At 33.0% G+C, this 22,256-nt stretch overlaps 1 protein-coding gene across 3 annotated transcripts in view; it reads left to right on the forward strand.

Annotated features, from left to right (window-relative positions):
- The window catches only part of LOC148603153 (vacuolar protein sorting-associated protein 41 homolog), a 41,423-nt gene extending 20,103 nt beyond the window's left edge, over positions 1–21,320 (forward strand). For all 3 annotated transcript variants that reach the window (XM_088553598.1, XM_088553599.1, XM_088553600.1), the window contains exons 19-27: positions 2,652–2,790; positions 3,522–3,572; positions 4,638–4,830; positions 6,333–6,473; positions 11,497–11,633; positions 12,481–12,580; positions 12,885–12,929; positions 14,768–14,847; positions 17,315–21,320. In XM_088553598.1, the coding sequence (XP_088409724.1) occupies positions 2,652–2,790; positions 3,522–3,572; positions 4,638–4,830; positions 6,333–6,473; positions 11,497–11,633; positions 12,481–12,580; positions 12,885–12,929; positions 14,768–14,847; positions 17,315–17,365 (937 nt within the window). In that variant the 3' untranslated portion in view covers positions 17,366–21,320. The remainder of the gene's footprint in view (positions 1–2,651; positions 2,791–3,521; positions 3,573–4,637; positions 4,831–6,332; positions 6,474–11,496; positions 11,634–12,480; positions 12,581–12,884; positions 12,930–14,767; positions 14,848–17,314) is intronic.
- The last annotated feature ends 936 nt before the right edge of the window (positions 21,321–22,256 follow it).

Raw genomic sequence — 22,256 nt, forward strand, 5'->3', positions numbered from 1 at the left:
ATATACTAAGATTTTACCTGTCAATCTTTGTATACTGAAAGATTTTAGTTGACCAGAAGAACCTTGGTGTTCTAAAAAAGGGTATTACTTTTTCTTACATTATCACCTACTGATACAAATATACTAGCACTGGTTATCTAGATCATTAGAAATGGTCATAAGAAGCTTAAAACTCAGGTTTCTGAAATGAACAACTTGTTTGGGAATACATGCCATTCCACAGATTGCTTAACAATGAAAAGTTACAGATCAAGTTTGAATGTTGTTGCTGTTTGTTATTTTTATGCCAAGTTAAAGCTCTCTGGCTTTGAAAATGAATGTCTGCACATTTTTTGTCATGCTTGCAGATGTTTATTATTGTTGTCGTCTGTCGTCATCGTTAACAATTTTTCAAACATCTTCTTCTCTGAAACTACTGCATAGATTTGCATGAAACTTATAATGAATGTTCCTTAGAGTATCCTGCACAAAATGACTCTTTTGATTTTTGATTGGTCGAAAAACATGGCCACCGTTGCTAAAAATAGAACAAAGGGGTCAGACAGCAGGTTTTTGCATATATCTCCAAAACCGTTAGGTTTAGCCAATTCTGACATGGGATAAAAGTATTCAGCTTGATGAGATCTATCTGTGGTCAAATTTTGGTGAAAATCTGTTGACCCATATTGGAGTTATTGTCCTTTTTGGACATATTTTGCTGTTTTTGATGTTATTACTTTCAAAAATCTTCTCCTCAGAAAATGATATACAGAATTCAATGAAAGTTGATATTTTTGTTTTTTTAACAAAATGACCATTTGGATTTTTGATTGGTTAAAAAACATGGCCACCTGTACAAAAAATAGAACGTAGATGTCGCACAGTAGTTTTTTGCATATATCTCCAAAACTTTTAGGTTTAGCCAAATTTTGACGGGGTGAAAGTTTTCAGCATGATGAGATCTATCTGTGGTCAAATTTTGGTGAAAATCTGTTGACCCATATTGGAGTTATTGTCCTTTTTGGACATATTTTGCTGTTTTTGATGTTATTACTTTCAAAAATCTTCTCCTCAGAAAATGATATACAGAATTCAATGAAAGTTGATATTTTTGTTTTTTTAACAAAATGACCATTTGGATTTTTGATTGGTTAAAAAACATGGCCACCTGTACAAAAAATAGAACGTAGATGTCGCACAGTAGTTTTTTGCATATATCTCCAAAACCTTTAGGTTTAGCCAAATTTTGACGGGGTGAAAGTATTCAGCATGATGAGATCTATCTGTGGTAAAATATTGGTGAAAATCTGTTGACCCATGTTGGAGTTATTGCCCTTTTTAGACATATTTTGCTGTTTTTGATGTTATTATTCTCGAAAATCTTCTCCTCAGAAACTACTGTACAGAATTCAATGAAAGTTGGTATTTTTGTTTTTTACGGTATCTTTAACAAAATGACAGTTTGGATTTTTGATTTGTTAAAAAACATGGACGCCTTTACTAAAAAAAGAACAAAGATGTCGTACAGTAGTTTTTTGCATATATCTCCAAAACTGTTAGGTTTGGCCAATATTTTTCAATTGCTGAATATCCTTATTATAAGGTCTACAAAAGTCTTCATGGGGTCAAAGTTGTCAGACGACTCCATGTAAGGGTTATTGCCCTTGAGAGGTGAAAAGTAATTTTTTTTTTTACAGTTTTCAGCTTATACTTTGAAAACTATGATAGATAGAATGAAACTTTCAATTGCTGAAATGATTCTTATTTTAAGGCTTACGAAAGTTTCCAGGGATCAAAGTTGTCAGACAACTCCGTATAAGAGTTATTGCCCTTGAAAGGCAAAAAATTACGTTTTTTTGCAGTTTTCAGTAAAATCTTGAGAACTATAATAGATTGAATGAAACTTCCAATTGATGAAATGATCCTCATTATAAGTCCTACCAAAGTCTTCATGGAGTTAAAATTGTTGGACAACTTCTTGTTAGAGTTATTGCCCTTGAAAGGCAAAAATTTTACCAGGTGAGTGATTCAGGCTCCTGGGAGCCTTTTGTTATGTTTTTTTGCTATTTTTAATGTTATTACTTTCGAAAAATTTCTCCCCAGAAACTACTGGACAGAATTCAATGAAAATTGATATGATTATTTCTTAGGTTGAGCATAGGAATTTTTGTCCAAGAAAAAACATGGCTACTTTTACAGAAATAAAATATTACTTATCAAACCAGGTGAGCGATTCAGGCTCTATAGCGCCTCTAGTTTGTTGAGTGATGGCCCTTGGGCTTTGAAAATTAATGTAAGAATTCAGTTTTTTGCACGTTTTTCATCATGCTTGCAGATATTTATTTGATATTTTGTATAATTCTTATGCCATGACAACTTACAAAGTAAGTTGAATTTTATTCTGGTTTGTTAATTTTTTGTTTAGTGATGGCCCTTGAACTTCAAGATTAATGCCGAAACTCAGTTTTATACACGTTCTCATTAACAAATTATTCATTATGATTACTATAATTGACAGATTTTTCTTTGTGTAGGGGACTTTTTATTGTCATGCAATACTTTCAGAATGCTTGTTAAGAATATATGCTATTTTATTGCTTTCCCTCAGCAGTCAGCATTTTTGTGACTTACTACAATCTTGAATTTCCATAAAGTTTTTTTCTCTGTTTTAGACTAAAACATCCAGATGTGTTCCAGTTGATAAAGAAACACAATTTATTTAGCTCTATCAGTGATAAGATAGTCCAGTTAATGGAATTTGACCAAATACAGGCTGTTTCAATGCTGATGGACAATATGGAGAAAATCCCTGTGAGTTTATGCAAAAGAATATTAAGTAATACTCAAGCTAAGAATCATGCAAAATGTGATTCATGGTTGGAAAGCCTACATTTTTTTTTTATTTTTGATATTTTGTTTAAAATGTGAAAGTAAACAGAAATTAACATTTGGCTTTTCATATACACTCTGTTTATAGGAGATATAAATTATAAAGAATGTACTATAGAATTCAGAATTAAGGGTGATCATTCAGTAAATGACATTGAAACACAGTAGAAACTATTGAATTTTCAATGTGAATTATCTCCTAAGAGCAGACAGACTGGAATGAATCATAATACATTTTATCATGTAGACCCACAAAACAACTTTATAACAAAATTACAAATGTGTAGGCTTTTTTCCGGTGGATCACATATTACAGAATTTGTGTGATTCTTACAAAGACTGCTATTTAAGTATTACTCCACATAAGAATTATGCATTGGGTTGGACTTCCTTACTGTGGAATTACATGTTGCAACAGTTTGGGTATGGTATGACATTTTGTCAACCTGTCTTAATGCTTAACAGTTATGAGGATAATGAACAATCAGAAGTCATTTTGACACCTTGTTTTATCAAATTCTTATTTATAGTATTGTACTACCCTACAGGTTTTTGAAAATATGAAGTTAAGCTTGAAATTTTTTTGTTATATTATGCAGATAAGCATCAAGATTAATCCTAAATATTATGAAATTTCTTTCCTGTTTTTACAGATGGAAAAAGTAGTTAGCCAGTTGGAGAAAAAACCAAAGTATCTGTTTGTTGTGAGTTTGTAATACCAGCTAAGTTACACATGACATATTTTATCTGGGTATAGGTTGGGAAAAGACTTTAATTCCTAGATACTAATTTCTGTGGAATAGAGAAGAAACGCAAGTTTGTGGATTCTTGAATTTGTGGTTTTGAGGTTTTCAGTATACACATCAATGGGAATCTTCTTGTTGTTGGAAACCAAATTTCATGGTCTGGTTCACCCGGCCACGAAAACCATGAAAAATAGTACTTTCACAGTATTTTAATTATCATTTGTCATTGCATGATTAGCTCTTTAACTTTCTAACCAATCATATCCTAGTTTCATTATCTTTCCAGATTTAGGAAGATTTAGAAAGTGCTGGTTGTGTGATTATGTACAAAATAAAACACATTATGTAAGGCACAATTCATTATGGTCAAGACAGAAAAAGTTTTTTCTCAATAGTAAGAAAAAACATGGCACTATGTTTACCAATATGACAAAATATTTCTGGTATCCTCTTTGTAATGACACATCTCCTTTTTAAGATGTGTTTTTTTTTCGGTTCAGAAACCTGATTATTTCTGTGATTGTGTGACTAAAGCTTCCTTCTTTTTTAGACACACGGAAATAAAGTTCCATTATTTACCATATATTTGAGACATGGCGTTATCATATGGCAATGTAGTGTTAACACTAATACATATCACATATTCTTATCCCCCAAAAACTCACTTTAAGTTGTACTGATGTTTTTTGGTTGCTTCACTTTTTAGATAAAAATTATATAGATTGCACCTTAATTTAAACTTTGCAAGAGTTAGCATATTTGATTTGTTGTTTTAAGAGAGAGATGAATTTTGGTTTTATCCCAAAAACTGGTTTGTATGTAGAAAGGTTTATGTAAAAATATGGGCTATGAAGATAAAAGAGCATTGTTTGTTTGGTGGGTTTTTTCTGTATCTTTAATCACCTCTACAATTGGCATTTTCTGGTTTTTATATAGATTATTATATATATTGGTACTTAAATAAACACATTATGTAACAAATTTTTTTTATAGTTATTTATTATTTTTCATTATTTTTTTCAGTATTTAGATAAAATCTTCCAGAAAGATCCCCATATGGGAGAACAGTATCATGGAAAGATGGTTAAACTGTATGCTGAGTTTGATTCAAAGAAGTTACTTCCCTTTCTGAAGAGCAGTATTTATTATCCACTGCAGATGGCGCTAGATGAATGTGAAATGAGAAATCTCATTCCAGAACAAGTATTTCTCCTAGGTGTGTTTTTAAATAGAAAAAAATACATGCAAAGTTGTAATTTTAATATATTGGATTTTTCTATAATGTAATATCATTTTAACTTGAAGGGGAATTGGTGTCTTTTTTTCTATAATGTAACATCATTTTATCTTGAAGGGGAATTGGTGTCTTTTTTTCTATAATGTAACATCATTTTATCTTGAAGGGGAATTGGTGTCTTTTTTTCTATAATGTAACATCATTTTATCTTGAAGGGGAATTGGTGTCTTTTTTTCTATAATGTAACATCATTTTATCTTGAAGGGGAATTGGTGTCTTTTTTTCTATAATGTAACATCATTTTAACTTGAAGGGGAATTGGTGTCTTTTTTTCTATAATGTAACATCATTTTATCTTGAAGGGGAATTGGTGTCTTTTTTTCTATAATGTAACATCATTTTATCTTGAAGGGGAATTGGTGTCTTTTTTTCTATAATGTAACATCATTTTATCTTGAAGGGGAATTGGTGTCTTTTTTTCTATAATGTAACATCATTTTAACTTGAAGGGGAATTGGTGTCTTTTTTTCTATAATGTAACATCATTTTAACTTGAAGGGGAATTGGTGTCTTTTTTTGCTTTAATCTATTACTTTTTGACATTTTAAAAATAGATTTGGATGATTGTAGCACATATTAAAATATACATTGAAATAAACAACCATGCCTGCATGCATGTAAGATAAAAAAAAAATGATAAATACATTTACAGATTATTTAGATTGGTATTTTGAGGATTAAACACTTTTTTTTCCAGAATTTATTAATCTGATTGATTGATTGTTGGGGTTTAATGCCCGAGCAGCAATATTTCAGCTATATTCAGGCGATGAACATGAAGTGGATGATAAAATGATTGATTGATTGATTGTTGGGGTTTAATGTCCTAGCAGCAATATTTCAGCTATATTCAGACAATGAACATGAAATGGATGATAAAATGAACATGAAATGATGATGAAATGAAAAATGGGATGGGAAACAAGGTTAATAATGTCGGCTAGGTTTCTGAGCACTATTTAGTCACCTTTTACGACAAGCTTAGCGCTGCTGCAGGCCTATTCTTTTGACACCCGGACCTGCATCGGGCTGTATTAATCTGTAAAATATCAGACCATTCGCTCTCAAATCTAACTGAAAAACCTGTGGACTATCATTTATTTTGTGTGGAAATGGGCCAATTTTTGCTCTGCCACACAAGATAGTGAGGTATTATGTGATACCCTCCAGAAAGTTTTGTCCCCCAACAGTTTCAGGAGGATTCCTGGAGAACTTATCCATGAATATTTTGAGACTTTGCATAGTTATTAAGCATAAAAAAATACTGATTTTTTCCCAGCAAAATCCAAAATGTGGTTTTTGAGTTAAACAATTTTGAAAATTTTGCTATCACTTTTTACCACAACTTTGTGCTCCATTAATGCCCTATTTTTTAAATCTTGAACAAACAATGTTAGATCCTTAAATAACTAAATTTACAGGGAGAATGGGTAACGTGAAACAAGCTCTGAAGCTGATTACAGAGAAACTTCAAGATGTAAATAAAGCTATAGATTTCTGCAAAGATCACAACGAGCCTGAATTATGGGAGGACCTAATACAGAGTAGTCTAGATAAACCAGGTGAGTATAGCCTTTTACCAAGTGTTTCCAATGTTTAAGTGGGATACTGGTTTATTCTCATGTCTATTTAGATTCCAGTCTTAGTGTATAAACAAAGAAAAAATGAAACATTGATGTAAAAACAAAGTTGGTAAGAAAACTGAGGTATTTCACTGATGATGTATTGTTATTTTACCCATTTAAATACATTTTGAGAAATATTAATGCAATTAGGAAAAATTTTCTTATATTTATAAGCCACAAATTTTTTTCCTGTCGTATAATGGTAAGGCACTGTTGTCATCGACATCGTCTGTGTGTTGTCCCTGGACACTTTGTTTTTAAATATTAGTTTTTAAAATTTTATAACAAGGTTCCAAACCACAAATAGGGTTGGTATTGATTTTGGAGGTCATGGCCCAAACCATTTTAGAATTAGGGGTCAAAAAGGGACCGAAAGCACATATTTCATAAAATTTAATTATACAACTTTGGAAAAGGCAAAAGAATGTCTGATGTTGTTTCATAATATTCTGTACCACAATGATCAGACTGGTTCTGATAGTATAGTGTGACCAGTCTATACCACAATGGTCAAGTTGGTTCTGATAGTATAGTGTGACCAGTCTATACCACAATGGTCAGACTGGTTCTGATAGTATAGTGTGACCAGTCTATACCACATTGGTCAGGTTGGTTCTGATAATATAGTGAGACCAGTCTATACCACATTGGTCAGACTGGTTCTGATAGTATAGTGAGACCAGTCTATACTACAATGGTCAGACTGGTTCTGATAGTATAGTGAGACCAGTCTATACCACAATGGTTAGACTGGTTCTGATAGTATAGTGAGACCAGTCTATACCACATTGGTCAGACTGGTTCTGATAGTATAGTGTGACCAGTCTATACCACATTGGTCAGGTGAGTTCTGATAATATAGTGAGACCAGTCTATACCACATTGGTCAGACTGGTTCTGATAGTATAGTGTGACCAGTCTATACCACATTGGTCAGGTGAGTTCTGATAATATAGTGAGACCAGTCTATACCACAATGGTCAGACTGGTACTGATAGTATAGTGAGACCAGTCTATACCACAATGGTCAGGTGGGTTCTGATAGTATAGTGAGACCAGTCTATACCACAATGGTCAGACTGGTTCTGATAGTATAGTGTGACCAGTCTATACCACAATGGTCAGACTTGTACTGATAGTATAGTGTGACCAGTCTATACCACAATGGTCAGGTGGGTTCTGATAGTATAGTGTGACCAGTCTATACCACAATGGTCAGGTGGGTTCTGATAGTATAGTGAGACCAGTCTATACCACAATGGTCAGGTGGGTTCTGATAGTATAGTGAGACCAGTCTATACCACAATGATCAGACTGGTACTGATAGTATAGTGTGACCAGTCTATACCACAATGGTCAGACTGGTTCTGATAGTATAGTGAGACCAGTCTATACCACAATGGTCAGACTGGTTCTGATAGTATAGTGAGACCAGTCTATACCACAATGGTTAGACTGGTTCTGATAGTATAGTGTGGCCAGTCTATACCACATTGGTCAGACTGGTTCTGATAGTATAGTGTGACCAGTCTATACCACATTGGTCAGGTGAGTTCTGATAATATAGTGAGACCAGTCTATACCACATTGGTCAGACTGGTTCTGATAGTATAGTGTGACCAGTCTATACCACATTGGTCAGGTGAGTTCTGATAATATAGTAAGACCAGTCTATACCACAATGGTCAGACTGGTACTGATAGTATAGTGAGACCAGTCTATACCACAATGGTCAGGTGGGTTCTGATAGTATAGTGAGACCAATCTATACCACAATGGTCAGACTGGTTCTGATAGTATAGTGTGACCAGTCTATACCACAATGGTCAGACTGGTACTGATAGTATAGTGTGACAAGTCTATACCACAATGGTCAGGTGGGTTCTGATAGTATAGTGTGACCAGTCTATACCACAATGGTCAGGTGGGTTCTGATAGTATAGTGAGACCAGTCTATACCACAATGGTCAGGTGGGTTCTGATAGTATAGTGAGACCAGTCTATACCACAATGATCAGACTGGTACTGATAGTATAGTGTGACCAGTCTATACCACAATGGTCAGACTGGTTCTGATAGTATAGTGAGACCAGTCTATACCACAATGGTCAGACTGGTTCTGATAGTATAGTGAGACCAGTCTATACCACAATGGTCAGACTGGTTCTGATAGTATAGTAGTGAGACCAGTCTATACCACAATGGTCAGACTGGTTCTGATAGTATAGTGTGACCAGCCTATACCACAATGGTCAGACTGGTTCTGATAGTATAGTGAGACCAGTCTATATCTAACTCTTTTGAATTGTTTAGCTGGTTTGGTTTGTACAATTATTCGATTTACTCCAGCTCCAAATTCATTTGAAAAATGTAAGGAAAAAGTCAGTTCTGAATACAGTAAATGTGTTCAGCATGATGAGATCTACATTAGCTTGAATTTTCATGAAAATCTGTTAATCCGTATCATTGCTTTTTTTTGGATGTTTTTTTTTGTTGCTGTTTTTGATGTTATTACAATAAAAAAATCTTCTTTTTAGAAACTACTGAACAGAATTCTATGAAAGAGGATATCACGGACAAAATTCGTATAAGATTTTTTCATCCATGAAGAAACATGGCTGCTTTTACACAAAATAGAATATAGCTTATTAAGCCAGTTGATTGATTCTGGCTTTTTAGAGCCTCCAATTTTGAATCACAATATATTTACACATTTGTCATATCTCAATATTTCAATTGATACTTCATTGTCTAGACTTGAGAAAACTATTCAGTCTCTGTCATAGGCGTCCCTATTTTATTGACAATACAGTAAAATATAATTGTAAAATAAAGTAGAAATGTTGGATAACCACATCTTCACAGCTGCTGTATACTAATCTTATATTGGTTGAATATTACATGCACTGTAAGGAGATTTTTTCTGGTGAAATGTCCCCATCTATGCTATTGGTTAAAATTCTTAAGTAGCACTCCAGCTAAGAATCATGCAAAATGTGATATATGGTTGGAAAGCATACGCATTTTAATTTTTGATATCTTGTTTAAAATGCTTTAGTAAACAGAAATTAACATTTGGTTTTTCATATAACCTGTGTTCATAGGAGATAAAAATTGTATAGAATGCTCTGTAGAATTCAAAAGTAAGGGAGATAACTCTATAAATGACACTCAAATACAACAGAATCTATTGGATTTTCAATGTGAATTATCTCCTAAGAGCGGGCAGATTTGAATGAATAATTACACATTTTGTAATATAGACCCACAAAACAACTTAATTACAAAAATAAAAATATGTAGCCTCTTTTGGGGTGTATCACATTTTTCAGTTTTTGCATGATAGGAGAAATAATTTTTTTCATAAATTGTGTTATTTTTGTGAATTCCTGAAATATCTGTGGCCCTCACATGCCTATGTTTTCAGCGTTTTTTTTTTTAAAGCATTAGCTGTGTCCAGTATGTAAATATCATATATCATATGTGGCGTGTAATGAATCTTGGGTGTCTAGATTTTACAGCAATACTAATAAATGGTAATTTTGTGCCTTCTTAGTAAAAGAAAATTTTCAAGTGTATTTTGTTACATGTACTGTATGTGTATTTACATGCAGGCAGAATACAAACATTCTATGAATGTATTTGGCTACCTGGCAATGTGTGTATAAAGGTGTATGTTTGAGTAGTTTCTGTCTCCCCTGCAGAGAAAGTCATGGAAGACAAGACTAAAGTATTGGTTGCAGGTTCTTAGATATAAAGAGAATTAGTATAGTGAATATGTTAAAGAGACAACAACTCCATCAGGATGAAAAACGTCAGCTCAATGTTGCCCATGGGTCTTCAATGAATGACGAGAAAACCCTCACACCACATGACAGGCTGCAAGTGGCCCCAAAACAACATTATACACACGTACTGCAAAATAGTTGCCCCCATATACTCCATCAACATGTAAGTAAACTGAAGTGAAAACCAAACAATACATATACCGGCCAGAAATTCATGACTTGGTCAGGCCCGAAATATGCAGTGAGGTTAAAGTACTTTGGTGTGATCACAATCCTAGCCTTTTAAATCTGACGACTATCCAAAAATTATTACACAGTTAAACACATCATAAAATCAGTTCAAAAAGGTCTGAGTCCCTTGTTAAAAAATAAAGACCCTGATTATATGTTACACAAATGCATAAACAAAGGACTAATTACTAACAGTTAACTGTCATGCCAGCTCCAGACCAATTTAAACTATGGTACAAAAAGTTATATCCTCGTATGTACAATCAAATCCAATTCTTTCCATAAGGGGTTGAGAACCACAGTACATCATAAGTCATAAAACCCATGTCATGCTGAAAAATGCTTTTAATTAAGACCTTTTCTTGTCTCTTTTGGAGAGGGCCTCTCACCTAGTTATATGTAAAATAATTCAATTAAAAACAACTCCTCCATCAAAACCATTTGTTTTGCGGTAAAGAAGAATGTAAATAAATATAGCACTGTCATCTCTTTTGAAGGGCAGTTAATGCTAGTATGGATTTCAAATGAGTTTTACCAACTCATAAGTCTCAGGGTAGTATACTCACCTCAAGTACGGTAGTATACTCACCTCAAGTATGGTAGTATACTCACCTCAAGTACAGTAGTATACTCACCTCAAGTACGGTAGTATACTCACCTCAAGTATGGTAGTATACTCACCTCAAGTACAGTAGTATACTCACCTCAAGTACAGTAGTATACTCACCTCAAGTACAGGAAGATGTGGATATGATCCCTGGTTAAGTAACACCAAGTAATCTTAGACCTTCTCTTAGTACAGAGCAGGGTCTGTTCATTTGGTCAATCATTCTTTTCCTGAAATACATGAAATATCTCCCATAGGATAGTAAACCATAATCAGTCAATCAATTGTATTTAGAACAAAAGCAATGACTTTTAATGCATGTCTTTTTGTTTAGTTTTTATCAAGGTGCTGCTACACAACATTGGGACCCATGTAGATCCTATAATACTGATAGATAAAATAAAGGAAGGGATGGAAATAGAAGGTCTCAGAGATTCTCTTGTCAAAATATTACAGGATTACCATCTACAGGTTAGTAAAAAAGGGGGGATAGAAGTTCTAAGATTATACAGTCAAAAGATTACATGATTCAGGATTAACATCTACAATTAAATGATAGAGGAGGGTAGTAGAAAAGGTCTTTTTAAATTCACTTAAGAATACCATTTGTTTGTAAGTGTAAAAGGGGGGGGGGGCAGGAATAGAAGGTTTTTAGTGACGTTCTAGTCAAAATACTATTGAAACACCAGCTACAGATCAGTGCAAGGGTTGGGGGTAGAAAGTCATAGGTGAGTCAAAGGGAGGGCAATAGATTAGATCAAAGAGACTATCTAATCATGTGGGTGTCGGAGAGGCAACAGAAGTACTTAAGGAGGGAGACCAGGGTAAGGGACATAAGTCTTGAAATCAGTGATAGGTTTGTATCATATTCAATATCACCAAAGCCTCTCAAGCTTTAATTTGAAGCAAAATAAAATCAACCCAAGTTACTCAGATGCTTACATGAGATTGATGTAAAATGCTGAATACAAACTTCCAGTGATTTTTAAGAGTTGTATCCCTTACCCAAGGTGTGCCTCCTTAAGCTCTTTTCAAGTTTAGTAATAAAGATACATGTATTACATGATCAGCCAGTAGTTCAAGAATTGATTAGATTTAGTCATTGAATTATTTCTTCATTAAGTCACAACTGTAAAATTCAAGGGTACCCAAAAATATGCATGCTCTTTAGGCATTTTAAGCAATATAAAGTAAAAAGATGAGATTAATTGCCCTTTTTGTTTACAGTTAAGTTGACAAAATAAACACACACAAACTATCAATTAAAATGAGCATTTTTTATAGTCGAGAATTTTTTATTTTGTTTTATTAACTTCAGATCTCATTGAGAGAAGGATGTAGAAAAATTCTGGTAGCTGATAGTTTTAACTTATTGGACAAACTGATAAAGACTCAAAGAAAAGGAATTGCTGTCAGTAGTGAGTATCATATTATTATCATCATATCTAAGGCAAATTCCTGAATTTCTACGATGGTCATGCAGTGACTGTATGTAAAATTCTCAATAGTTGTACCCCATCTTCTGTAAAGATATTATTTTTGTTGATAAAAACAGTCATACTTTATTACGTGATTGTAGGGGCATTTCAGAGCTTACTGAAATCTGTGCTTACACCTATTGAAAACTATATGTTGCATTTAACCATATTCATTTTTTTCCCCATAGAATGGTTATTTATTCATAAAAAAAATTCAATTTATGTAACTTGTTTTACATTATAGGTGCAGCAATGTGCAATGTTTGCCAGCAGAGAGTTGTAGTTTTAGGTAAGATTTAATTATAAATCAATTTTCTTGACGACTTGCAATTGTTCTCTTCCTCACACAAATTAAGAAAAAACTCTGATATGTTAAACATGTCATAGTATTTCACTGTCTGTCCATCTGTCCGTCCTGTCAATCTGCCTGTCTGTCTGTCTACACACAATACAATATTTCAGAAATGCTCTGATGGAGGTTCCTTGTGCTTAAGGATTGCTGTTGAATTCAATTTATTTCTAGTAATGGGTCCTTCACTATTACAAGTAGTCTGTCTTCTCTGATGAATTCTCATGTGTTTAAAAACAGCAGCATGATTTGATATGCTTAAACTTTTCAGCATGTGTGGCGCTGTCCTAAGGAATATTCTTCTGCATAGTAACTTTCATTAACTAGTATTGTAGGAACTTTTTTTCATGCAAATGATAGTAAGTTTAGTCTCCATTATCCACCCACTTTCTGTTTACTTTTTAACATCTTTATTTGAACTTTATGGTAATTGGATATCAGCAAAATGTACGTCATATGAATATATTTCTTCAGGTTTAGTACCAATAGGTTACATTATTTCAAATTCACACACATTTCTTATGCCACTGTCCTGAACACACTCATTGTTTAAACTTGACTGCTATTAATAAGTATGTAATTACCTGTGTTCCAAACCGTAACTTTCCCACACTCTGTGGAGTAGCTATGGGGGCCATACTACAATCACTGTTTATGTATCCAACTGTAAGTCTGTACAAATGTATGGTCACACTTTCATATAACTTCCTATGGCTTCTACTGGATGAAATTTTGTATATATGGCTGGGAATAAAGACATGTATCTTGCAAAACTACTTTCTTTTTATCCAATCACAATATTATTTTTATGTTTACTGAGTACAGGAGGAGGTATTACCCAATACAATGCATGCAACCTCTTGGTTTTTTTTATCATATTAAAAATAAAATCTTCATGAAAATGTAATGAAATCTTGTATGTAGCTTCAGCATTATGGGTAATATACGGTATGTGACTTTTGTCTGCGTCACACCTCAACTTCATGTTGAATAGATTAAAAGCTTAACTTATTGAAGTTTAAAAAAATGGTAGCATTGTTGTCCATTGTACACATATCAAGAAGTCTTCAAAGACTTTTCCAATAATATACTAAGATTTGAAAATATTCAGGTTATACATGTTGCAAGTAAAACAGTTATCTCCAGGAGATAGAATTTAGTTTTCTTTTTTGTTTTTTTTAAATTTACTGACAATCACCTGATGAACTGACTTACACAGTTAACTTGCCAAACAACAAGAAGGTTGTAACTTTCTATTATTCCATAAGTATTTGAATTTATATTGTATAGAAATTACGTTTAAATCTCCTTGTCAATTACTCATCTAACTAAATAAGGTACTGGTAGGTAATGGTCATTCAATCAAGTTATCTGGAAAAAAAAAATACCAAAGTGTGAACAATTGGACAATTCATATACATAAAAATCCAATTACAAGACCAGAATATGAAATCAGAAATCAAAGATGATGTACATACACAATGTAGCAAACTGAATAAAATAGATTAAATATAAAGAGTGAAGTTAATGAAAACCAGACATAACACAAAACATTGAAGCACTAGCGGTATAAACTACCACAAAAACCAGAAGTGACATCAGGTGCTCTGGAAGGGTAAGCATGTCATAACCCCCCCCCCTCCCCAGCAGCGCCCAACATACTGCAAGTTTGTGTCATTCGGTAATTCTATACTAGTTCAGTAACAATAATATTGATCACGACAAACTCTAACCTATAAAATGTTTTATCTGTCTTTACTGTGTGATATGTTTTGTAGATATGAGATATGCCAGTGATGTGATAGTGTTCCACTGTAAACATGCGTTCCATGAGGACTGTCTTCCTGTTAGAGGAATGGTAAGTCATATTTTTTCTATCCTATAAAATTATTTGACAATAAAGGCTCATTTGATGGGCAAATGGCCCCTAGTCCATTCCTGCACAGCACATTAGTTTTCTGTTTCTTTCAATATTGGTAGGATGTAATAATGCTATTGACCTCAATTCAATGGAGTTTCCATGGAATATGCTGATATTAGTTTTTGATCCATCAGTTTATCTATTTGTGTGTTAATACTTTTCAAGACAAGTCATTGGTGAAAGAAGTTCCAATATTTGGAAGTATTTGGGGATAGGGTATGAGAGTTTGTCCTGAACACACTCATTGTTTAAACTTTACTGTTATTAATAAGTATGTAATTACCTGTGTTCCAAACCATAACTTTCCCACACTCTGTGGAGTAGCTATGGGGGCCATACTACAATCACTGTTTATGTATCCAACTGTAAGTCCATACAAATGTATGGTCACACTTTCATATAACTTCCTATGGCTTCTACTGGATGAAATTTTGTATAGCTAACTTTCGGTATGCCCATCTATTAAGTAACTGCTCCCCTGTCAAGCTTCAACTCATGATGGCAGTCTCTGTTAAGTCCTTTATCAAACTGGTTTTACATTTTGTATACACATGTGTATGTATAAGTAAATGAAAATAATTTTTATCCCACCATTTTGATCAAACAATTTTCATATGACTGCAATTTTTTGCAGTTTAGATACATGCACATGTTTATGATGGTATGTCATCATTTATAGTTTTTTCTTCTGTGTTGTTGTTATAGACACAAGATGTTGGTGTGATAATTTGAATTTGAGTGAATGGATCTTGAAAATTTTTTTTGCAACTACTTTCCATTTCACATAAGGAAAGTTTGCTTTGATTTAGAGGTTATGGTTCCTACTTTTTAGGAATAAGGGATCAAATAGTGGCCAAAAGCAAGCTTTTGAAAAAAAATAACTGTATATTAAGTAACTTATGCATACTGTATAACAGATGTATGGATCTCTATGAAATTTTATTACATGGTTCCATACAACAAGGGTCAGGCATAGATTTATTTTCAGGATTATAAACATAAGTGTAGAGGAATTAGGGGTCTAAAAGGGATCAGAACTAAAAAATTTCCAGGCAATAACTTGAGTAAATGTCAATTGGTTGCTATCAAAGTATACTACAATGTTACATATCACATAAAGGAGTTTTTGATTGATTTTAAGAGTAATGGCCTAAGGCATTTTGTAATCAGGATAAAAAAGGGGCCAAAGTTTAGCATTTTTCTTTTTTTTAAGTTTTGTAAACTGCTCACTTGTTACCTTATGTCTTATTACAAATTTTAAAGTTTTTTGACCACTTCCAATCTATCCACAAAAGCTGGGATATGAATTGTACCCCAACATTTAGGGACAGGCATATTTAGTTAATGATTGTCTCAGATAGCATGTGATTGTGTGGCAGTTGGAGATTTTTTTTCACTTCTAAAACAAGGATATTCCTAATTATAGCCATTTGAGGTTTTCTTTTCTCACCCAAAGTTGGTCACGTCACAATGAAATATTTTATGACATCTTCCAATAAACAACGAATAGCCGCACACAGAGACTTTAGAAATGACCGACCACAAAATTAGATTTTGAAGTGAGAAAAACAACCAAACACCACCAGAAACATAAGACTAGGAAATCTAAGACACTCTTGCTGTTCAGAGGCTCTACTCACTGTGTTGACCTCTGGTTTTTGTTGGGGAGATCTAGCACCAACCAGTCCCTATTCTAAATTTGATAAAATATAATGTGTTTGATATGGTGTGAAATGTTATCTCTAAATTATTTTAAGAGAAGTTTTGATATACAATTGTGTATTGTAAAATTATAAACATTTATTCTGAAAGCCTGTTTTAAAGGGGAGATGATTAGTGGGAAATGTCCTATTGAAATGTAGTAGGAATTTTGATTTAAAAAAAAAACAAGAAAACAAAATTGTGAACCCTCCCTCCCCCATCTTTTTCAGAAGGAAAGAATTTGAGATAAGTAATCAATTTTACAAATTTCATTGAAATTCCATGCACCAGTTTTTGATAGTTTACAAAATGGAGAAATATCTTATTAAAAAAACTTCAAGGCTCAGTTATCTCCAGATTAAGTTCTTAAATTGAAATTCTTAAGTATGCTCATCCAAGTTTATCGCTGAGAAAAATTAGGAAACTCTTGGGGCAAAAAATAGAAGGTGTGATCTAAGTTAACCTTTTACAATGATATTTTATATAAACTTCAAAGTGACACTTCATAATGTAATAATGTATAATATATCCTATAATGTGTGACTAATAAACATTGATCCATAATAACACACTTCAAAAAGAAAAAATGCAAAAGTAATCAAACCACATCTTACTCAAATTCAAATTTAAAATTATGGATCAATGAACATTATTAGTATCTTGACATTATTGTAGTAGGTTTTTTTTGTTTGTCTATTAACAGAACAGCTGTCCCATTTGTAGTTCACAGAAAAGAGCGCCTGCATACAAATAGTACTTCTTTGAAGCTAGTGCCTGCATACAGATATTACTTCGTACACGAGAATGTCTACATCAAATAATACCATTACAGTTATTAGCACCTGCATTGAAAGCATTGTTGGTATCATTAGTAACTAGTTAAATGAACAGCTGGAGGTTTTAGAGTAGATTGATAAAATGGAAAAAAAGATTACAATGTTTATTGTATTTTTAAATACTATATCCATTTTAATTCATCTTTACTATAAGGACAATAGACATATTGTAAGTGTTCCCTACAGATACATGTTTTTTTTTTTTTTTTTTTTTTTGGTGAGGGGGAGGTGCTGGTGCCTTCCCTTTTTGATGGGTTTTATAGATACCTTGCCTTATTCTGTCAATTTTACCTACACCGTAAGAATAGATACTCATGCTTGCATATTGTGGCTTCAAATATTAAACTCTCCACAAGTTAAATGTCCATCTGTCCCTTTGTCCCCATGTGGCTTCCAGATGATAACTTTGTAAGATGTTAAGGTATCATCTTACAAACTTTGTGTAGTAATTGAATATCAGAAAATACAGATCAAGATGGAGTTCCAGTTTGACTGGACAATGTAAACAAAAGTTCAGGCTATTTTAAGTTATTTATACCCCTAAATTTTTTTCAACGTGTGTGTGGAGGGGGCTACCATTTAATGCCCCATTAGATGCCTTATGTTTTTTCTTAAAGGGAGGATATGGGGTTGCCCCTCCCCCTTTCTTTTCCTGAGTCAACACCTGAATCAATCAAGGTTCATAGAACAAAGGTATCAGCAGCCATGTGATATACTGTCAACATTTGTTAGAATACTATAATCTTAGTGGACTTTTTCCAGGTTATGTTGTACGGTGAAATCTTGTCTAAGGCCATCATAAAAAAGTCATTCTCATCCAACATTTTTCAAAATTGGTGGCAGGTGGGTGAATTTTATCAACTAAAGTGTAAAATGTTGTCAATTTGAAAGAAATTGACCTAAATTTGGAAAAAATCAAATATTTTTTTTTCACTGAGGGAGAGGATGCAAATCTAGAAATTTTTTTATTTTAGCCTAGACCAAACCATTAATAATTTAAAGACCTGTCTACACCAGATAGTTATTAAAGTCCCTTTATGTCAATTTAAAAAAAAAAACAGAAAAGAGTCTAAATCATATTTTAAAGGTTGAAAGTGCTTTGGTTTAGACAGGTTAAAAGTGGTTTGGTTTAGACAGGTTAAAAGTGGTTTGGTTTAGACAGGTTTTACAGTATTTGTACCATGTTTAACCAGAATCAAAGTATCTCTGCAAGTCAGTACATGTCATTACATATGACATATGTTTACAGAAGACCAAAGCTGTATTGTGGATATTGAAGTCAAAATTATTCCTTTTTGTGATTTTGTAGAGAAAATATGGTGATTAATGATAAAAGTGGACTGCATTAAATGCAAATACTTCAAATTTTGTGTAAATTTTCTTTTTAATGGGGCATTTTAAATACTTTAAACTCTATGTTAATTAAGTAGAATTCATATAAATTGTTCTCATAAAATTATACTAAGTGGGGACATGAAAAATTACACAGAACCACCATAAATGTCGTTGGAATTCAAAAGAAGTTTGTTGATAGATCTCAGTTTTGTGTAAACTTAATTTTTAAATATTACTTTGTATCTTTGTCAATTCTCCCAAGATTTTTATTACTTTCTATTTATGAACACTGTAGATAAAGGTTCATATTTTATATGTTTATCTTCTAACATATTATGGTAATACACTATCTTTTAAACAGTTCTCACTTTGTATGATAGAGCAAGAAGGTGTTCAGGAAATTACACATCATCGAAGGTGGTGCAGTGGGTGTTGGGAGTAAGATCCCCTCCCCTTTTGTTGGAAAACTTTGTTTTTCTGCAATATTTGGGCGAGAATGGGCAAATGATAGCTTGATACCCCCTTTTTCTTGACTCCCCTTTTCAAAACATCTGAATCTCATTTGTTATATCTCTCTTTGCTGTTATCAGATAATAATGATGATAATAATCTCTTCTTGTATACCTTAACTAAACTTGCAATTAAGTTTCATCAGAATTCATTGAGTGGTTAAGGAGGAGTCACACATACAAGATATATAGACTATGAATTGGAGTCATTCTGTCTGTTTTTTCTGTCATCAAAATCCATTGAGCCATTGAGTATGCATTGTACTTACATTATATGTAAGAAATACATTTTAGCCATTCAGTCTGTCAGTCTGCCCATATATCTGGTTAGTGGCACTCCACTTAAGAGATCAATGCGTTTTGATAATATTTCAGGAAGGTAAGAAATCACATGGAGATGTGTTTCGATGAAGTTACATTAGAAGTTAATTTCAGATCGCTGCCTAGAGAGATTATCTACATCCAGGGTTACAGTGTTTTTTTTTTTCAAAAAGGAGATGTGGTATGATTGCCAGTGAGATGGTTATCCATCAAACAATTGAACTTCTACAGGTTACTATACACTTTTAAATGGTGTGCAAAACCCTTTTGGTATCAGTCTTGTATTACATATTCCTGAGTGGGTGTACGTCAAAACATGGATGCTAAAAAATATAGTGCGCTTCTTTTTTGCCTTTTCCTGTTTTTGTTTCTTGGCAAATGGCTATCATTTTTCATCAAAAGTACAGGGTAAATATCAAGCTTTGACACAAAAAACGTGTTTTTGAGGAAAAACAGTGTTTTCATGAAAAATAGTACTCCAGGAAAGGTGTCTATTTTATGAACTCAAAATAAAAGTAAAAGTAGAAAAAGTTTATTTTTAGTTTGATCTGTCCTGGTGTTCATGCTTTTTTTTCTAAAATGGACCTAAAAATTATTTTTGACATTTCCTTAATTGAAAAAAAAATGGTCAAAAGTTAGATCGAAATTCCATGTCTATTTTAAAAAAAAAAATCATGAAAATTTAAGATATACTTGAGAAGCCTTTGGGGCAAAAAATACAAGACAGACCTTTTGTTCACTTCAAGTAGTGGTCATTCTATTTAGGAGCTTACTTGCACTTTTTTTTATTTCACTGTTTTCAAGGTTTTTATATCACAGTATGGAGTACTGCATCTCTGCTTCCATCCACTCAGAGCAATGCCTCCCATCCCCCCCCCCAAATAAAAGTGGATTTGATGGATTTTTGGGGTTTTTGTTTCTGTAGGATAAAAATACCTATGTCACCAGTTCATGACTGGTATTTCTCTACTGTTTCTGGCCACTACGCAAAAATACAGTCCAAATGTAATTCTTGTAATTAGCACTGGAAGTTTTTGATTCTTGTGAAAATTGTGGAATGAACAAATTTTTGTGAAAAAAGGTGAAAATTAACCAAATTTGTAAATGTGTGTAAAGTTGGATTCTGTTTAACTATTGATTACAGGTTATACTTCAGAAATCTGTGGTATTGATTGATATTCAGTTTATATGCATTAGGAAACACAGTTCTAGAAATAAAAATATGCAATGTACAAAATGTATGATCACAGTTTTTATTTACATGATGTATTCTTTGAAATTTTGTTCATGCTACAATTTTCACAAAAATCAAAAAAACCTCCAGTGCTAACAGCACTTTGATTGATATGCATGATTCACCTCTCATCTGCGTTTAAATAAAGACTGATACTTAAGCATAAAGTACACTTCCCATATTAAAAAAACATTAATTTTTCCTTTTAGGTAGTAAAAATGTAGAAAATTTGCATTGCTCTGGTGAATCTGTTTGGGATCTCTCTGGGGTTAATTGTTACGATTTAGGGACTGTTGTACAATATTTGCCTAAAAAGATATATATGATTCAATTCATACTGTACAGCAAAAAATATGATACAGAATACACATATACTTTATCAAAGATAATTAATTTAAAATATATTAGTGCAATATTTCTGTTACATATGTGCTAAATTAATGCTTTGGTTTTCAATAAAAATATAAACAATAATTTCAGTGTTTTATTTTATCAATTAATTGCTAAGACACAGACCATATCCTCTGGAAAGGGAGCCTGGAATCTTTCGTTGTTTCAAAAATATTAATTCAGTTTGTAGCAGTCAGAGTTATTATTTTTATTTGACATTATATAATTAAATTTCATTAAATAATGTGAGAAATATTGAATCATAATTTATTTCTTTCATAGCGGAGGAAACAATTTTTTGGGGGCTAAAATTTGAAATAATTTAAAAAGATAACAGGCACCAATGGTCCCTCACTAATAAAATGTTTACAGACAAATACACGTGTGGGGAGACGTTTGATTGAAATCTAGGTTGAGGGGAAAACATGCATGTAGCAGGGTTTGATCATGAATGTACCCAACGAACGAAATTAAATATACTTACTAATTATTTTTTCCGGTCACTTCATATACGATCGAACTTTCCATTCTATTTTTTTTCTTTTTAAGTGACCTTTTCAGAATTCTCGGTATGCTTTCATTGTTATGAAATTCATTTGAACAGAATACAATGTAGTTAGATCCTATACATGCAGTAATTGAATGGAACAATTAGTAGCTCGAATCTACCAGAGTGGGTATTTTTCACCTCTTCCTGTTCCATCACTCTTATGAAACTGACTTTATAGCTGATTTAATCCAAACGTAGGAACATCGTTTAGTCAGATCCTTTGATCATAGTTTTTGGTACGTTGATGACGTATTATCGTTATACAATCTTAGTTTCGGGGATTTGATACACCGAATCTACCCCCAACGAACTTGAGATAAAGAATACTACAGACACTGTATTCAGCCTCATATCTTGACTTTCATTCCGTATTGTCAACTTTCCTTTCACATGTGGCAACTTCTCTTCAGCACCTGCGTATGGAGTTTTCATATAAAAAATCATACCTTATGCCTGAGCTTGCCGTAACT

This window comes from Perna viridis, chromosome 11, assembly GCF_037379345.1.
Source record: "Perna viridis isolate PV_CMFRI_1.1 ecotype Kerala chromosome 11, ASM3737934v1, whole genome shotgun sequence".
Classification (NCBI taxonomy): domain Eukaryota; kingdom Metazoa; phylum Mollusca; class Bivalvia; order Mytilida; family Mytilidae; genus Perna; species Perna viridis.